The following is a 14778-nucleotide window of genomic DNA, read 5'->3' on the forward strand; positions in this document are numbered from 1 at the left end:
CTCGGTCCTGACTCCAACTTTCCCCCTGCACTCCCTCATCAAACAGTACTTTCACGGCCCTTTTATTTGGAGCTCCACATTGTTCCTTTCCCCACTAATATAGGAGATGAGGAAGCAGTGCAGGCAGTGAGTCTAGGGGAGGAAGGAATCAGGCTTCTAGGCAGCAAGACTGAGGAAGCAGCCAAAGAAAAGGACCAGATAGCTGGATATCCTGAGCTACTGAGAGGAGGCCCAGCTAAAGGAACACACAAGTCAAGACTAGAGGAAGGACCAGGTAACTTATGAGTCAATGCAGACAGTGTAATTCACCTTAAATCATAGTGAGGACAGTTAAAAAATCAGTCACAGTACTTTTCTACTGCCACTTTTTCCAGGTAAGCAATTGCAGCAGAGAAATCTGTGCCATTGTGAATTAAAGGTACAGGGCACTGGGCTGTGGAAAACAGGCAGCCAGGCTGTTGTGAATGGCAGGGGAAGCTTGAAAATCATTGTTTTATTTTATTGCTCTACAGGTGTATATTGTCATGCTGTCTAATTCTTTATGAGCCTGACTAAGATCCTACATAGAACAGCATTTGCTACCTTCTAGTTTAAATACATAATTCTGTGACTCATTCTTAATCTGATAACATTTTATCTTAATAATTGTTGTCTTCAAACTGGTGAGATTGCTTCTGGTACTAAACATGACTTATGTATTTCACTGACAAGCCAGACCAAATAGTGCCTCCTTTGATACACTGTCCCATGGACAATATTTTACAAGAGACTTACGGAAGAGGCTGTTCTTTCATGCAGCGATTGCCAAATCCTGGTTTATTCAAGAAGGCATCAGTAAGGGAAACCATCTGCTCACTGCCAGGGCGCTCATTGCTAAGGAGATTGGACAAGATTTACTTTATAAAAAGGTGTCAGAGTGCAAAAATAGAATGCACAAAACAGATGATGATAGTATCACACAGGTAGACAGGTGGCTCCAGCCAAGCAGTCTCATTCTGATAATCAATATCCTTTAAGAGTAGAAGATATGCAATGATGCAAAATTATAGATATTAAAAACACAACAACATTCCAGGAGCATTTAAAAGACAAAGCTATGACCATTTTCTCCTAACAAGATATCACTTTCAACATGCATCTAAATATACATAATAAATCCTTCCTAAATAAGTCTAAGAACATCTTATGAGGAAACACAGATCTTCCCCTCAGAGCCATCCAACACAAGTTGTTACACAAACTCAGCAAACAAAGCAAGCTCGTTTCCAGTTTTCAGCATGCTGAGGTTAGAGAACCCTACTTGCACCAGGACCAATAACACTAGAATATTGGACACTGCCAGTGCCAGCTGCTGTATAGCAATAATTTTCAAACTGTACTATTCCACCCTCTAATCAATGTAGCTACTTTGGATAAAAGCTTCACAAGCATCACAGTCTTTCATATTGAGGCTTTATGCTAGTTACCATCCAAACTGGGACACACATGGATTCCAGAGGTTCTTTTTTTTACCTGCTAACCTAAAAAGAAAACCATTTCTGCCCTGTGTGTGCTACAAGATCCATATCTTTACCAAGTGTTTTCTAAGTAAATTCATTTGTGACCATATTTATGGACTATATGAAACTGGAGAGGTATTAAGTAAACAGGAGGCACAGAAAATCTGCTTGAAGACCTGGGGTGATAAGGTCTGAAGCCTCTACAGCTAATAAAGGAAGATTCAGTATTTATATATGAATGTGCTTAATACCCAGCAATATGAACAGCAGTTGCCCCGAATGGGAGACTATAGCTAAGCAATGGCATCCATCACATCAAACTAAGTTTATTTTAATCTTGTCCAGCTATTTCATTCGCATGCAACAAAGTACAAACAACCCTCATTGCAGATCAGAAGAAACTTTAATATCAAAGCACAGTACTCTATAGCTTGAGCTAACAGTGCCGTTCTATTGCCTATTAGAAATGCTTTTGATACTGCATTTGGACTGCTGAAGGAAGAGAATACTGCTTTGTAAGTTGTGGAGACTGTAAAACCAGGGTCAGGAACACAAACTATACAATAAGAAAAAGCCTGAGAACTCTTGTTTTACACCGAGAGACTAGGTCCGTTGAGCTTGGTCCTCCATTCACAGCAATTTCATGCTAATATAACTGAACTGACTCGACTAGGGTTATTCCTGATTTGCATTAAGACAAGTGAGAGGGCACTTAGGTGCAATAACATAGAGGCCCAAAATGCTGTGGAGAAAGCAGGAATTAAAAAATGATTCCTCTCACCTGAAGAAAACAAACTGGTGTCCATAGATCCCAGGGTGCAGCATTAAACTGGGATATTCTCCAAATGGAGGGACAATGAGTGTAAGTATTAAAGCCAGCAACACAAAACTAGAAGGGAGAACAATCTGCAGAGAACATGAAAAACATCACACAGCATTACATATACATTTGCATACAGCTCAGAAAACACACATGCAAGGGAGGGACAGCAATGTCACATGGATCAGAGGCCCACTCTGGCTCTTAAACACTGCTATTTAATTTCCAGTGCTACCAGCAAAGACTAGTTGCCACAGTTCTGTTTTGTGTCAAAAGAGTACCCCGGGGTCAGTGATAATCAACCAAAAAAACTACAGAGAGGCAAACTGCAGACTGAGAGAGAGCAAGAGAGACAAGAGGAAGAACAACTGGAATGTTAACAGAACATCCTTCAGAAGGGCATAGTTACTGGTCCTCACCACAACCCTCACTTTTCATAGAGATGTCCTAGGGAGCACTGGAGTTAAGGACACTGTAGGGAAGAGTCAATTATAGCAGTGAGTCAGTACCTGAGCAAGGAAGTCCTTTTGGCTCCGGATAGCATGGCAGAACCGTTTAATGAGCAGTGCCTTGATTTGCTGGTGGATAAGCTGGAAACCTTTATACTGATAGGAGGCTTTGCCTTCACTGCCATCTTCTGCCAGGCCTATGGGAGTTTGAGAGGTGCTGTTCACTGCTGAGGGGGTTTGTTCAGCCTTCTCAGTTTCCTCAGTGGAGATTCTTGTGGGAGCAGAGCCATTTTCTTGAGCACTTCCTATGTTTGGGAAATTGAAATGACCATGGGAATCAGGGGCAGATCTAGGGGGGTGCAGCATTGGTGCAGTCGCACACCTTAGATTCCTGCTTTATCCAAACAGCAGCCTGGGCGGGGCAGCACCATTTCTATTCAGGCAGCACTGAGAGTGTCAATTGACTTTGTGGCTCGCTGCAATCTACCTGACCCCTTTCCTTGTTAATGTCCTTGATGTTCCACTCTTCAAACTATGCTTTCCTTTGCATTATTGCTGTTTGTTAGCCATTCCTGGTAATGTCCTTTTATTTCACAGCCCTGCAGACTGTTTTCAGATCAAGCTAAAAACTTTAAATCGGGTGTAGTAATATTAACTCTGGTATAGAAATGACTGACAGTAAAGTCTTGGGTGCACTGTCAAGATGCTCAAGAAGACTGGATTTTGTTTTATGAATCTGTGTAACAGATGTATATTTAACTATAATGACTACAGGACAAATGAAACACTTTCTTTCGACTATTTTGATCATTGTTTGCCTAGCTTGTTGTGCTTTTTAAACTTAACCTAGCAAATTAATGCACATTCCAATAAAATTAGTAAAGCTTCCAGTTTCAATTTAATTGGAGAAATATGAGTCATGTTACATGTGATAAGGCACTACACCATCTGCACACCCTTTTTCAAAAACCTAGATCTGTTCATGGTGCAAATTAACTTTGATGAGAGACTAAGAGGATATTTCAGCCTTGTTCATTTGGAGTTGATCCAAAACCTACACATTTCCAATAACTCTCTTGTTTTGCTTACAATTATTGAACTGCTGCTATTGTCTACTGGTACAATAAAGGCAGACAGCCAATCTTAATTCCTTATTCTTTTTATTTTACACAAGGCTGTGAATGGGCTAATCAAATCTGCAATGAACAGACTAACAGGAATTGAAGTGGATGCCAAAACCACTTACACTTCAGGGACACAATGCACATGAACATTTCTTCAGTTACTTCAACAAGCTTATTAGGTATTGGATCAGACCCTAAACTCAGCATCATTAGATGACCAGATGTAATGAAAAAATAAAGATGCATAGGGCTGGAAATTCTCAAGTGCATTCTTACTTGGCTATAGGAAAGCAGAACTTGCCAAGAAAAGTGTGTCAAATACTGTATCATGGGTTCTTACCTGTGTTCTGTGTTGCGGGGTCAGCCCCTGCAGTGACCTTCAGAAACACCTGTAAAGATATGTGCATCTCCTGATTAGGAATATGTATAGGGTAATCCTACCTATGAAACTTTACCCATCCCCTATACATCCTCTGTAATAAAGAGCTCTAAGTATTTCTTCAGAACTGTTTCTAACTACAGAATCAAAGATCCCACATGAGAGCGCTCAGGAAGCAAAAATGTGTGGAGGGAGAGGAGAGAAACAAAGATGAAAAGAAAAACATCTGAAGTGGTCAGTCCTGCTCTGATGTGCACCAGACCTGGAATCAAGCTTGCTCAGTTCCCATCTCCAAAGATCTGCTGTATATATTACAGTTTAGGTTGGATTTGGAGGGGATTAATATGGCTCCATGTTTGGTATCAGAAATGCTCTTAAAATGTTGTATGAAAGGACTGACACATACTCTGAAGCATCTGTTACCTCTTCAAGCGGTGTGTCTGAAATCCCAAAACTGCTAAGTCCTAGGTCATCCAGAGTTTCCTCCAATTCTCTGAAGAGGCTGGCGTAAGAGCTTTGTTTAAAATCTTTATTGGGCAAAAGGTAGATGAGTTCCTGACCAATGTTTTCAATTAATTTTGCTTCAGGAATATGATGATGAATTAGGGTTGTTAGCTGATTCAGATCCCCTGTGAAGAGTCAAACAGTGTTCAGAAAATGAATATTTAAACATTCTGGGACTACTTCCAGAAGTTGTTGCTTGTGTTTTATAAAAGAGTGGTCTATTTTTATTATACAACATGCAGATATCTCTGTTAATAGTATACTAGACTGGGATGCATCCTGGCTAGCTCTGATCCTTGAATTATGTAGCATGAAATTATTTTAGGTCTGCCAACACCATGCTCTGATCATTAGGACTAGTGCTCTTTAGAGATAAGAAAAACTGGTGACACTCCAGGGCCTGGTTGAATATCTGATATGTCCTCGATGTGAGGACTTTATATTAAATGGATTTTTGGAATTGGGAGATGGACTCGGAGCTTGCTCCATCCACTCCACGCATCGGCCTGGTATTGCAGTGCCTCTTTCTTTCTTTCTTTCTTTCTTTCTTTCTTTCTTTCTTTCTTTCTTTCTTTCTTTCTTTCTTTCTTTCTTTCTTTCTTTCTTTCTGTCTTTCCTGAATCACATATTTTAACACACAGCCATTTCAAAGCCCTCAGTCTACAATTAGGGTGAACCAAAACTTATAGTTCTAAGTGTGAGACCTGTGATATATCAGAAAAGTTGTTTGCCACAGTAAGATAAGCACAACTGCAAACAAGCTTTATCATACTCTAGAAACAAATGCTGGAAAAAGGAACCTCACCCTCAGGTTCTGTGACGTGTAAGGGGCAGTACAACAAGGGGAAAAGCTGGGTTCCAGATTATGCACTGGACCATACAAGTAATTCCAAATCTTACCATCCAGTTCTTGTTCAGGAGCTCCCTCCTTGTGTGAAGAAGCACAGTTAGAGCAGGGGCAGGAGCAATGGGAGTCACAGCTGCAGTGGGTCTAGGACCGATATAGAGAGGGTAGTAAGAGCTTCAGGTATGTATCATACATGCAAAGCCACTATGTAAGACTATCTAGCAGGGATTGTTTTATCAGCCTTTACCTGACATCAGGCAGTGAGAAATTTGTTTTACCTGAAGTATCTCAAACATTTTATACTCAGATTTAAAGACACTTGAGTGCAAGCAAGAATGACAGAGGAAACAAGTATATTCCACATGAGAACAATACTATGCCACTTTGCATCTGGCCTGGCAATTCCTCTGAATTTTAAATAACACACATTTATTTGGGAAAGTGAAATATTCAGTGGTCACATGTATGCAGACCCAAGGGACCACTAGGAATATAAAACAGGACCTAGAGCAACAGAAGCAATCCAGGTCCCTTCTACATAAGATGTAGGAAATTGTTTTAGTCCCAAGTAATTGGCAGGCTGTTATAGTTCCTGAGACAACCACCAGAGAAAGGAAAAATCATGCCATTGCCCAGTGTATTACAGAAGCACACTGCAGATGGACTCATATGAAGGAAAAAGAGACTCTGCAGGTAGCTATTCAACATAATCAATAGTAGAGCATTTTAGTTGGCATTTAATTCCAGAGTTGGATGCCTCACTCCCACCTGTGTCTTCCATAATATGCCCAGCCTCAATGTGTACATACATTTATAAAAGCAGAGATCTGTTAAGGGATGAACATCGAAATGTCCACAGTTCCATAATTTAGTAAGGATGTGTCTCCTTTTTTCATTACTTTATTCCCTTTACAGCTTTTGTGCACAGCAACAACAAACAGCAGTTGCTCAGATTCTGTCTTCTGGCATTATCCCATGGGTATTTATTGGCACTTTTCAGATTATGTGAGCTATAAGAGTACTGAGTACTTACTGCATCTTTTCGTTCTTTACGTCGGATCTTTTTCATCTTGCGGACCAAGGTAAGATAGAAGCCAGTTCCAAAGATGTTCTTCAGGAAGATGGGAGAGCCTGAGCAGTACAGTTTCCCTTGGGATATGATGGCAATCCGGTCTCCAAGGATGTCAGCCTCGTCCATATGATGGGTTGAGAGAATAATGGTTCTGCCTAGGAGGAGGTACACAGAGGCTCAACAAACTACAGTTCTCCACTACAGTCAGAACTCTACATAGATTACATTAGTCAACATAGCATTACATTTCCAAGCACAGGAACTGAAGATTTCACTATGAGCTGATACTGAGGGGCTGGGCCTTAAGCTGGCAATGCCAGTGAAGTAGGGGTGAGAAAATGAAGCATAAGATGTTCCAGATGTAGGTGCTCACATGTAACCAGGGAAACACGTCACTGTGAGACTCAGGGGCATGAAGATCTTGTAACAACTCCACCATCAACAGCTTTGTCCCATTAAGGTGATGCATCGTGTGTCTAGCTTATCTGATCTCTGCACTAAAACTGCAGGTCGAGACATTTTGTTCCCATGGTTATGATGCCCTTATAGAACACATTCCACAGTTGGCCATTATTGATCAATCTCTTGAGAGATTCACACATATAAAAGTGAACGCTCATTAAAAGAGGTGAAGAGGAGCTGGCAGATGGCACAATAATGGTGGGAAACAGCAGTGACCAAGAATTAGAAAGCTTGGAGATGTTGTCTAGTGAGAGAGAGATGGTGCCTGAAGTCTGAAATCTCTCTGAATAGCACCTTGCTCCAAGAGTACTCCAGCTGTAGCCAATGGGGCTAGTCACAGAGGAAAGTGCCACTTGGTGCAAGAGGGGCAGAATCAGGCCCATCAACAAGATGTCTTTGTGCGGCACTCATTCACACCTGGAAGAAACTGTAGGGGATCTGTGTGTTTCACAGGTTCTTAAGGAAGCTGAAGCTTTCTCCTTCTATAGTATTGGGATCTGTAAGCAAGAAGATATGCACACTTCTTCAGAGTGGTTTGGCATATCTGCAATTTAAGGCACAGTTCTGCTCACTTGCACACTGAGTGAGTAGTTCCTTCCAGCGTGAGCAATGCCACTGACATAAATGAGATGATTTACCATGGTAGGCACTACTCTGTGAGTGAGGGCAGGTGAACTGGGCCCTCTCAGCATGGTTTGGATTGCACTGCCCACCTCACATGCAGTTACTGTTTCGTATCTCTGACTTTATTGAGCTCTGCACTAAAATCAGTCTCCAGATGCTGCTACCATGGATTGACCATGAGGTGTTATTTACGTGTGTCATTCCCTTATATTAGTGACAGTTTATGCAACATGCGCCATACCAGAGAAGGGCTATAAAAAGCATTTTCTTCCCTTAAGCTGGTTACCTGAACGATACTTCAGTAGAAGATCCCAGATAGACCTCCTGGAATATGGATCAACTCCAGAGGTGGGCTCATCCAAGACAACCACCTTTGCCTCACCAACAAAGGCAATGGCAACAGATAGCTTTCTCTGCAAGCCACCTATAAGAACATAGAAGCACAACTGCAGGAGTGAGATGGAAGAACAATCCACATTGCAATAAGAGAAGATACCTGTGAAGATCCATCCAGAACACATGCCCCAAACCCAAACCACCACACAAACTTCTTCTGAGGTTCCCACCAGATGGTTAACATTTTCATTACTTTCCATGCAACTCCTCCATTTGTCAGTCCTAGCCAGGAGCAGAAGCAAGAAGTTCTGGAGCTCTTCTAAGGTTTGTTCACATGATAATATTGGCTCAAGTTTGTAGAAAAAAGAGGTTAGGAAAGTAAAACTTTTGGCTATTTATCAAACCAATCTTTAGCTCTGAGCCTTTAATATTGCATTACATTCTGCTTTACCGCTTCAATAAAATGAACAGCCCATGTGCAAATATTACTCAGCAGTCCTACAGTAGAGGTTTTCACATTTTTTATCCCCTGGCCCACCTCAGCCTCCCATGGCCCATATCCTCTACAGCATGAGGGCCCAGTTTCCTCCCCATCCCCAGTCCATGCTTCACTGCCCACTACCCCCTCAGCCCTCTACACAGCCCTCATGTCCTCAGCTCTAGCTGCTGTCCTGCTGCCAGCCTCTCTCCAACCCAGATTACAAGCTCCTGCACAGCTTCACAGACTAGCTTCCTCAGGGTCCAGGCAGGCTTCAGACATACCTGAGCAAGTGCCCTGGAGCTCTTTATCCATTCTAATTAGCTCAGTCTCTTATCAGGGATTAACTTTCCTGTAGTACTGCACTAAGGTGGTAAGTATATCCTGTGCCAAAACTAGTGTGTCTGAAGCATTACAGTCTCAAAATTGTTGTGGTTGGACAGAAGAGGTTCTGACACCCCCTGGATCTACCCTTGCAACTCATTTATGGCACCGCAGCCTGCTGTCCCTGGAGTATGCACCCAAGACACTACAGCAGCACCATGATAAAATGTTGCCATTTGGAATGTTACCCTAGAATGCTTTTTGATTAATGGAGGGAACACATATTTTGGTATAGTAATATATGCTTTTATCCAGCATAAAAATATCCAAACACTTCAGATACATTAGTAGCTGGTGCTTTAAGGACAGGTTCTATCACCCTCATTGCTTGAGCAATCCTTTTACAGTGAATGGGTCTGTCCACAGCTACAGCAGGATTTGGCCTTACAGAACTGTAACTGAACAGAGCAGAACAAAAAGCACAGGAGACTTTGAGAACAAGTCCTTGAGCACCTGACAGGTTTTGGGCCTCTTCATTCCTTTTATGGGGGAGACCTATGTCTTCCAGCATCATCTCCAGCTCCAGCTCAGCTTCTTTTTTGGATCTCCCTTTCAGTTGGGCGTAAAACAAGATGTGCTCTGCTACAGTAAGGCTGTGAAATCAGGCAAAGACAAAGAGGCAGTTTAAATTAACAAGCAAATTCCTTGTCCGAGTAGCAGTCAAGTCACCATAACATCCCCTTGTTGGAAGAGAAGAGCTGGTTTACCTTTTACATGGCCAACACTGGCTTGCTGGCTGCTCTTTGGTACCACTAGAGCATGGTACAGTGTTTTATGCTCTATCATACTTTTGCTCAGTGGTCACCAACCAGTGGATATTGATCCACCGGTAGATCTCAGAGCCTCTTGCGGTAGATCTTGAAGCCTCTTGGAGTCAATCCAAGGCTAGGATGGGGGGCTGAGTATCTGTGTGCATGCACATCCTAACAGGTCGGTCTGTGGGGGAGGGAAGGGGCTAGATTGAGGCCCCTGTGGTAAGGGACAGTGCCGCAAAGGCAGGAGCAGGGGTAAATTGAGTGGGGCCCTAGCCAGGTGGGACTTACCTGCTGGGGAGGTGTGTTCCCAAATAATTTTTCTCCCTCTACCTCGGTCTGCCCCCCACTTCCCTCCCCACAGACTTACCTGCTGGGTTGGGGGGGGGAGGGAGGGAGGGGGGTAGCGGCACAGGGTAGATCTTGGGTTGCTTCTAAATGCCAAAGGTGACCTCCTACTTAAAAAGGTTGGAGACCACTGCTCTAGCTACGCTTCCACCTACCTGTCTTTCCCAAATGGCATCTGCAACCATTAGCACATATTAGGCCTAAGATTGTTACATCCTTTGGGGGACATGCCACAGACTAGAGTGTGCTGGGTCCTCATTCTAAGCCCTTCCCAACCCAATCCACAGTGGAGATACCAGCAAGGTTCCCTCTAAGCTGCGTGCGTGTGGCCGCTCACAATAAAAAATGCTGCCGCGCAGTAACTTTTTAATGCCACGTGCCAGGACTGGCATGGGACACCTACTGCTCGGCTGTGCGGGGGCTGCTCTGCTCCACTTTGCTCCTCACCGGCATTCCTGCGGGGAGGGAGAGCGCAGCCCCGGCAGAAGCAGCCCGTGAGGAGCTGGGCTGCTGATCAGTGGGCAATCATTGCCCCCACCCCTTCCTCCTCCATGCCTGCAGCATGGAGCAAGCAGCAGCTACTCCCGAGGCAAGGCAGGGGCGGGGACCAAGCTGGGCACCACACGGGCTCCGCTGGCTCCAGGGAACTGCTCTGGTCCCCAGCCCCTTCAGGCAAGCTTTGCCCCGAGCCCTGCCGGCTTCACCCTAATCTTAGCTTTCATCCCTGTGCTGCAAGCCCCACAGCTCCCACGCCAAAGCCCGGCAGCCCCATGGATCCTCTGCGCTCTGCCTGCTCCCCGCCTCTGCGCTTTGCTGCAGCCTTTGAAAGTGATGCCATGCACCTCGCTGCCAGATCCACCCAGTGGCGGGATGCACATGGCACCATGCCACTTTCAAAGGCTGCAGTGAGGCATGGAGGAGGGGAGCAGGCCGAGAGCAGCATGCATGTGGGTCCAAGAGACGTGACAGGGAGGTACACACACTTCATGTAACAAAGGTACTGGAGACAAAGTCAGCTCTTTGGTAACTGAAGACAGAGAACTCAAATGCTTGCCCATATTTAAGTATTAATTAAGTCTTACCCCTGGCCACATCAACATGATTAAAAGGTAGCATGTGGGTATTACAGCTAGTTTCTTCTATTATTTACAACAATGCAAATTAAAAGCAGAATTGGGCCTTTAAAGAAATATATCTAGCAAGATAATAAATAGACTGAGACGAATATTAAAGAATGCATCTGGTACACAGTGTAATATTAAATATTAAAGTGGGAAGCAGGACCAATTCGGGAATGGACTGAAGCAGCACGCTCATGGAGTGAAGCAGGGTGCTCATGGATCACTACACCTTAGAGGGAACATTGGATACCAGTGTCTATACCAAGGATACCATCATCCTCCCACCACAACATTGTTTATCCCGGTTAGAGGAAGGAGGGGATTCAGGAACCATGTAAAGAGTGAGACAGCATCTGCCCTAGAGATGATTATCCTTTGACTAACACTGGAAGGAGACATCTGTTTGTGAGTTACATCTCCTGCCAGAAGAGCAAAAGGAAACAGCACAGGCTTTGGTTATATCCCAGCCGTCTACACTGGGACCCCTGTTTCTGGCATCAAATGGTACTTACTGATTGAATAAAATGTTGTACTGAGGGCACATGCCTATTTTCTGTCGAATAGAGTCCATGTGCATTTGGATATCCTCACCACCAACCAGGACAGTTCCAGATGTGGGTGGGAACAAGCCTGTCAGGACTGACCTAGCAGAACAAAGTGAAAAAAAAAATCCAACAGGCTGCCCTTAGGTTCCAGATAAATCAGGGAAAATTCTCTTATTAAGACAGCAGGTGGCGTATGACGACTTTTCATTTCAAAGCTTAATCAAACACGACTCAAAATTGGTTGTAAGCACACCTACCTTTATTTAGCTGAAGCTAAAATAAACATGCGAGAACCCAGCAATGTGCACAGTAAATCTGTTAGCATGGGCTCTGCTTTTGTTTCTTCACCTAGGCTGGAAAACTGATTTTAAACTCGGTTTAAACTCTTTTGGATCTGGCCTGTGCTGACTGGCCAAACAGTGTTTAGCCTGAGTTGGTTTAACGCTACTTCTCAGATCAGTGCACCACCTGTTTCCCCAGATATGCTATCAACAGGGCATAAAATAAGCCCAGTGGGGCAGAGGTCCAGAATAATGGCTTGAGGCCTTGAATGAAGTGTCGTGTTCCAACAATCTTACCTGCAATTCATGTTGCGCTCCCCTCCTTTACTCTGCATTGTTCTAGACTGAGAGGAGGCTGTGTGCTATATCCTTGAGGGGAGGACTTGCTACAACAACAGGGCCAATAATGGATTTATCAGTTGGCTGATAACCGAAAACAATACCGAAAGATAATGTGGTTTAGGTCAAAATGAAAATGACATTTTTACAAAATTTATGGAAGAGCAAAAAGTTGAAAAACAGTGATTTGGCTTGAAGCAATTCTAATTTTAAAAAATTAAATTAAAGGAAATTTTAAACACAAAGCTAATTTAAGTAAAAATATAAGCATTTCATTTTAAAAAGTCATAATGAGGCCTTCTTTCTTTAGGGTTTGTCTGAAATGAACAACTGAAGGAAAAAAGACAAAACTGTAAAACATGTCAGTGTCACTGAATATGCATTTTTTGCTTTAAAGAAACCAAAAGATACCTAAGTTTCAGACTATCTGGAACTCCACTATTCTGGGACTAAGGAGATATTTTAGTTTGGGTGCATACCTTGCATATAAAATGCACCAAAAAAAAGCATAGCTACATTACATAAATAGCCCCTAAATCTCTTGAATATAAGCACCTGGGCACAAAGATTAGGCAACATTGATTTCAGTGCATCCATAGCGAAGTGTCCAGAGAACTGCATCCAAACCAAAACTGTTGCACTTGTGCTGGTTTTATAGTTCCACATTATTTTTCAAGCACCAGAAACCCTATTGTTTTAACATGCTCATGGAGGCTTGACCCAGGAAATAGCTGAATCTTTTGGAGGGATTTTTCCTCCCCCACCCTGTTTACTTCCACTTGTCTGTGTCATGCATTTCCTTTCTCCCAGGGCTTTAGTTAGTCTGGAATACTTCTCTCTTTTCTAAAAGTCAGCATTTTCCCAAATGGAACAGCCTGACCTTACATGGCAAGCTAATTGCTGAAGTGGTAGATGGATGCTAGGAGAAGGCACAGAGCAAGCTGCTTATAGCAGTTGCAGGCACAAAGCAGTAGAGCAGTGGTCCTGAATTGGTACAGCCAATGCTTTTCCTAATGCCAGAACACTTACAGGGTGGTTGTCTTTCCTGCTCCATTGTGGCCAAGGAAGGCTGTGATCTGGCCCTCATAAAAAGTAACAGTTATCCCATCCACTGCTGGCTTTGTGCTGTTTCCAAATATCTTCACCAAGTTCTGTATGCACACTCCTGGGACCAGGCCTGAAGGTTCAGGTTCAAAAAAGGTCTTCACTTGAAAGAGAAGAAATCAAGAAAGAAAAAGGAATGAAACCCAGACTTTGGCTACAGATCTCACACACACAGCAGCAGCAGTAAAATACCAGGGCCCTACTGTCAGCTCATTCCAAATTTAGGCTGAGATAAACTTCCTAATTTCAGGGGAATTAGTTCAGATTAACTCTATAAGCAAGAGGAGCCCAGCACTGCAATAATTTGTGAAGACAGAACTCTCTTGGCCAGGGGAAGTTGAATGTGGTCCCTACTGCTGCCAGGGTACAGACACGTGTTGTTCATTCATGGCAGAAATAGATTGTTGTGGCATCACTGTCTGTTGATACATGAAGAGTTTACATCAGTCAGGTACCAAGGCTGTATTTCCAGCTGAGCTGAAATCTACCACTTATGTCATCTGCTCAGCTGTATATTCTTTTAACACATTGCTAGCTGAGGTAAGAAAACCTTCTTTAAATGCTAGTAGGTGAAGTATATCATAATGCAGAGGGTCAGCCCACGATCCGTAAGTGGTAGGCACCACTTAAGACGAGTGTTGCCCAGGGTGTCTTTAAACTCATCATAATGTATTATGACGTTCTACAGAAAACAGACACTCTCTGAAGTAAACAAAGCCCTCGGGCAGCCTAAAGATACACATTCTAGGAGATGAGAAATTTAAAGCCTCAGACCCTGCTGGTTTACACAAAATGCTGAAGGATCATGTGCGGTGGTGGTGAGACAGAGATTGGGGAGGGGAAGAAGGGGTGGTCCACAATTGCATTTCATGCAATGTTTCAACACTCAGGAAGTTGGTGTCAAAGTGTAGCCAAACCTGTCTGGCTGAGGCCTGTCCTCCTCATGAGTCATACCTGCATCAGGCACTCAGGGCTGACATCTTAAACAGTGCTAATAGAGAATCTTTGAGCAGCAAAATGTACTTCATGCAGGAGGGACTGCTATGTACCAGTCAGCAAAGGCAGATTTATGCTATGCCAGTCAGTCATTGGACCTCTGCTCTACTGTGTTGTAGTAGCAGAGGATTATCTGATAGCCAGCTCATCCATTCACACCAGCATCCAACCCCAGTTACACTGGCTCAGGCCAGCTCTGAATCTGACTTTGGATGTATTTTAAACCTTAGGCCCATCTATCTTGCCATAAACCAGTGGTATCTGGAACCCTGAGTTACCCGAGCTCTCAGTGTGGCTTACAGGGTGCTTCTTCA

General features: G+C 43.5%; 1 protein-coding gene across 1 annotated transcript in view; it reads right to left on the reverse strand.

Moving 5' to 3' along the window:
• Positions 1-14778, reverse strand: part of ABCA4 (ATP binding cassette subfamily A member 4) — a 95709-nt gene that overhangs the window by 34819 nt on the left and 46112 nt on the right. Inside the window, exons 15-25 of the mRNA XM_059727650.1 lie at positions 13394-13571; positions 11712-11843; positions 9432-9571; positions 8067-8204; positions 6656-6849; positions 5676-5766; positions 4695-4900; positions 4233-4281; positions 2829-3073; positions 2281-2405; positions 775-873 (exon numbers count right to left, since the gene is read on the reverse strand). Of these exons, the coding sequence (XP_059583633.1) occupies positions 775-873; positions 2281-2405; positions 2829-3073; positions 4233-4281; positions 4695-4900; positions 5676-5766; positions 6656-6849; positions 8067-8204; positions 9432-9571; positions 11712-11843; positions 13394-13571 (1597 nt within the window). The remainder of the gene's footprint in view (positions 1-774; positions 874-2280; positions 2406-2828; positions 3074-4232; positions 4282-4694; positions 4901-5675; positions 5767-6655; positions 6850-8066; positions 8205-9431; positions 9572-11711; positions 11844-13393; positions 13572-14778) is intronic.

The sequence above is a fragment of the Alligator mississippiensis genome, chromosome 5 (assembly GCF_030867095.1).
Source record: "Alligator mississippiensis isolate rAllMis1 chromosome 5, rAllMis1, whole genome shotgun sequence".
NCBI classification, from domain to species: domain Eukaryota; kingdom Metazoa; phylum Chordata; order Crocodylia; family Alligatoridae; genus Alligator; species Alligator mississippiensis.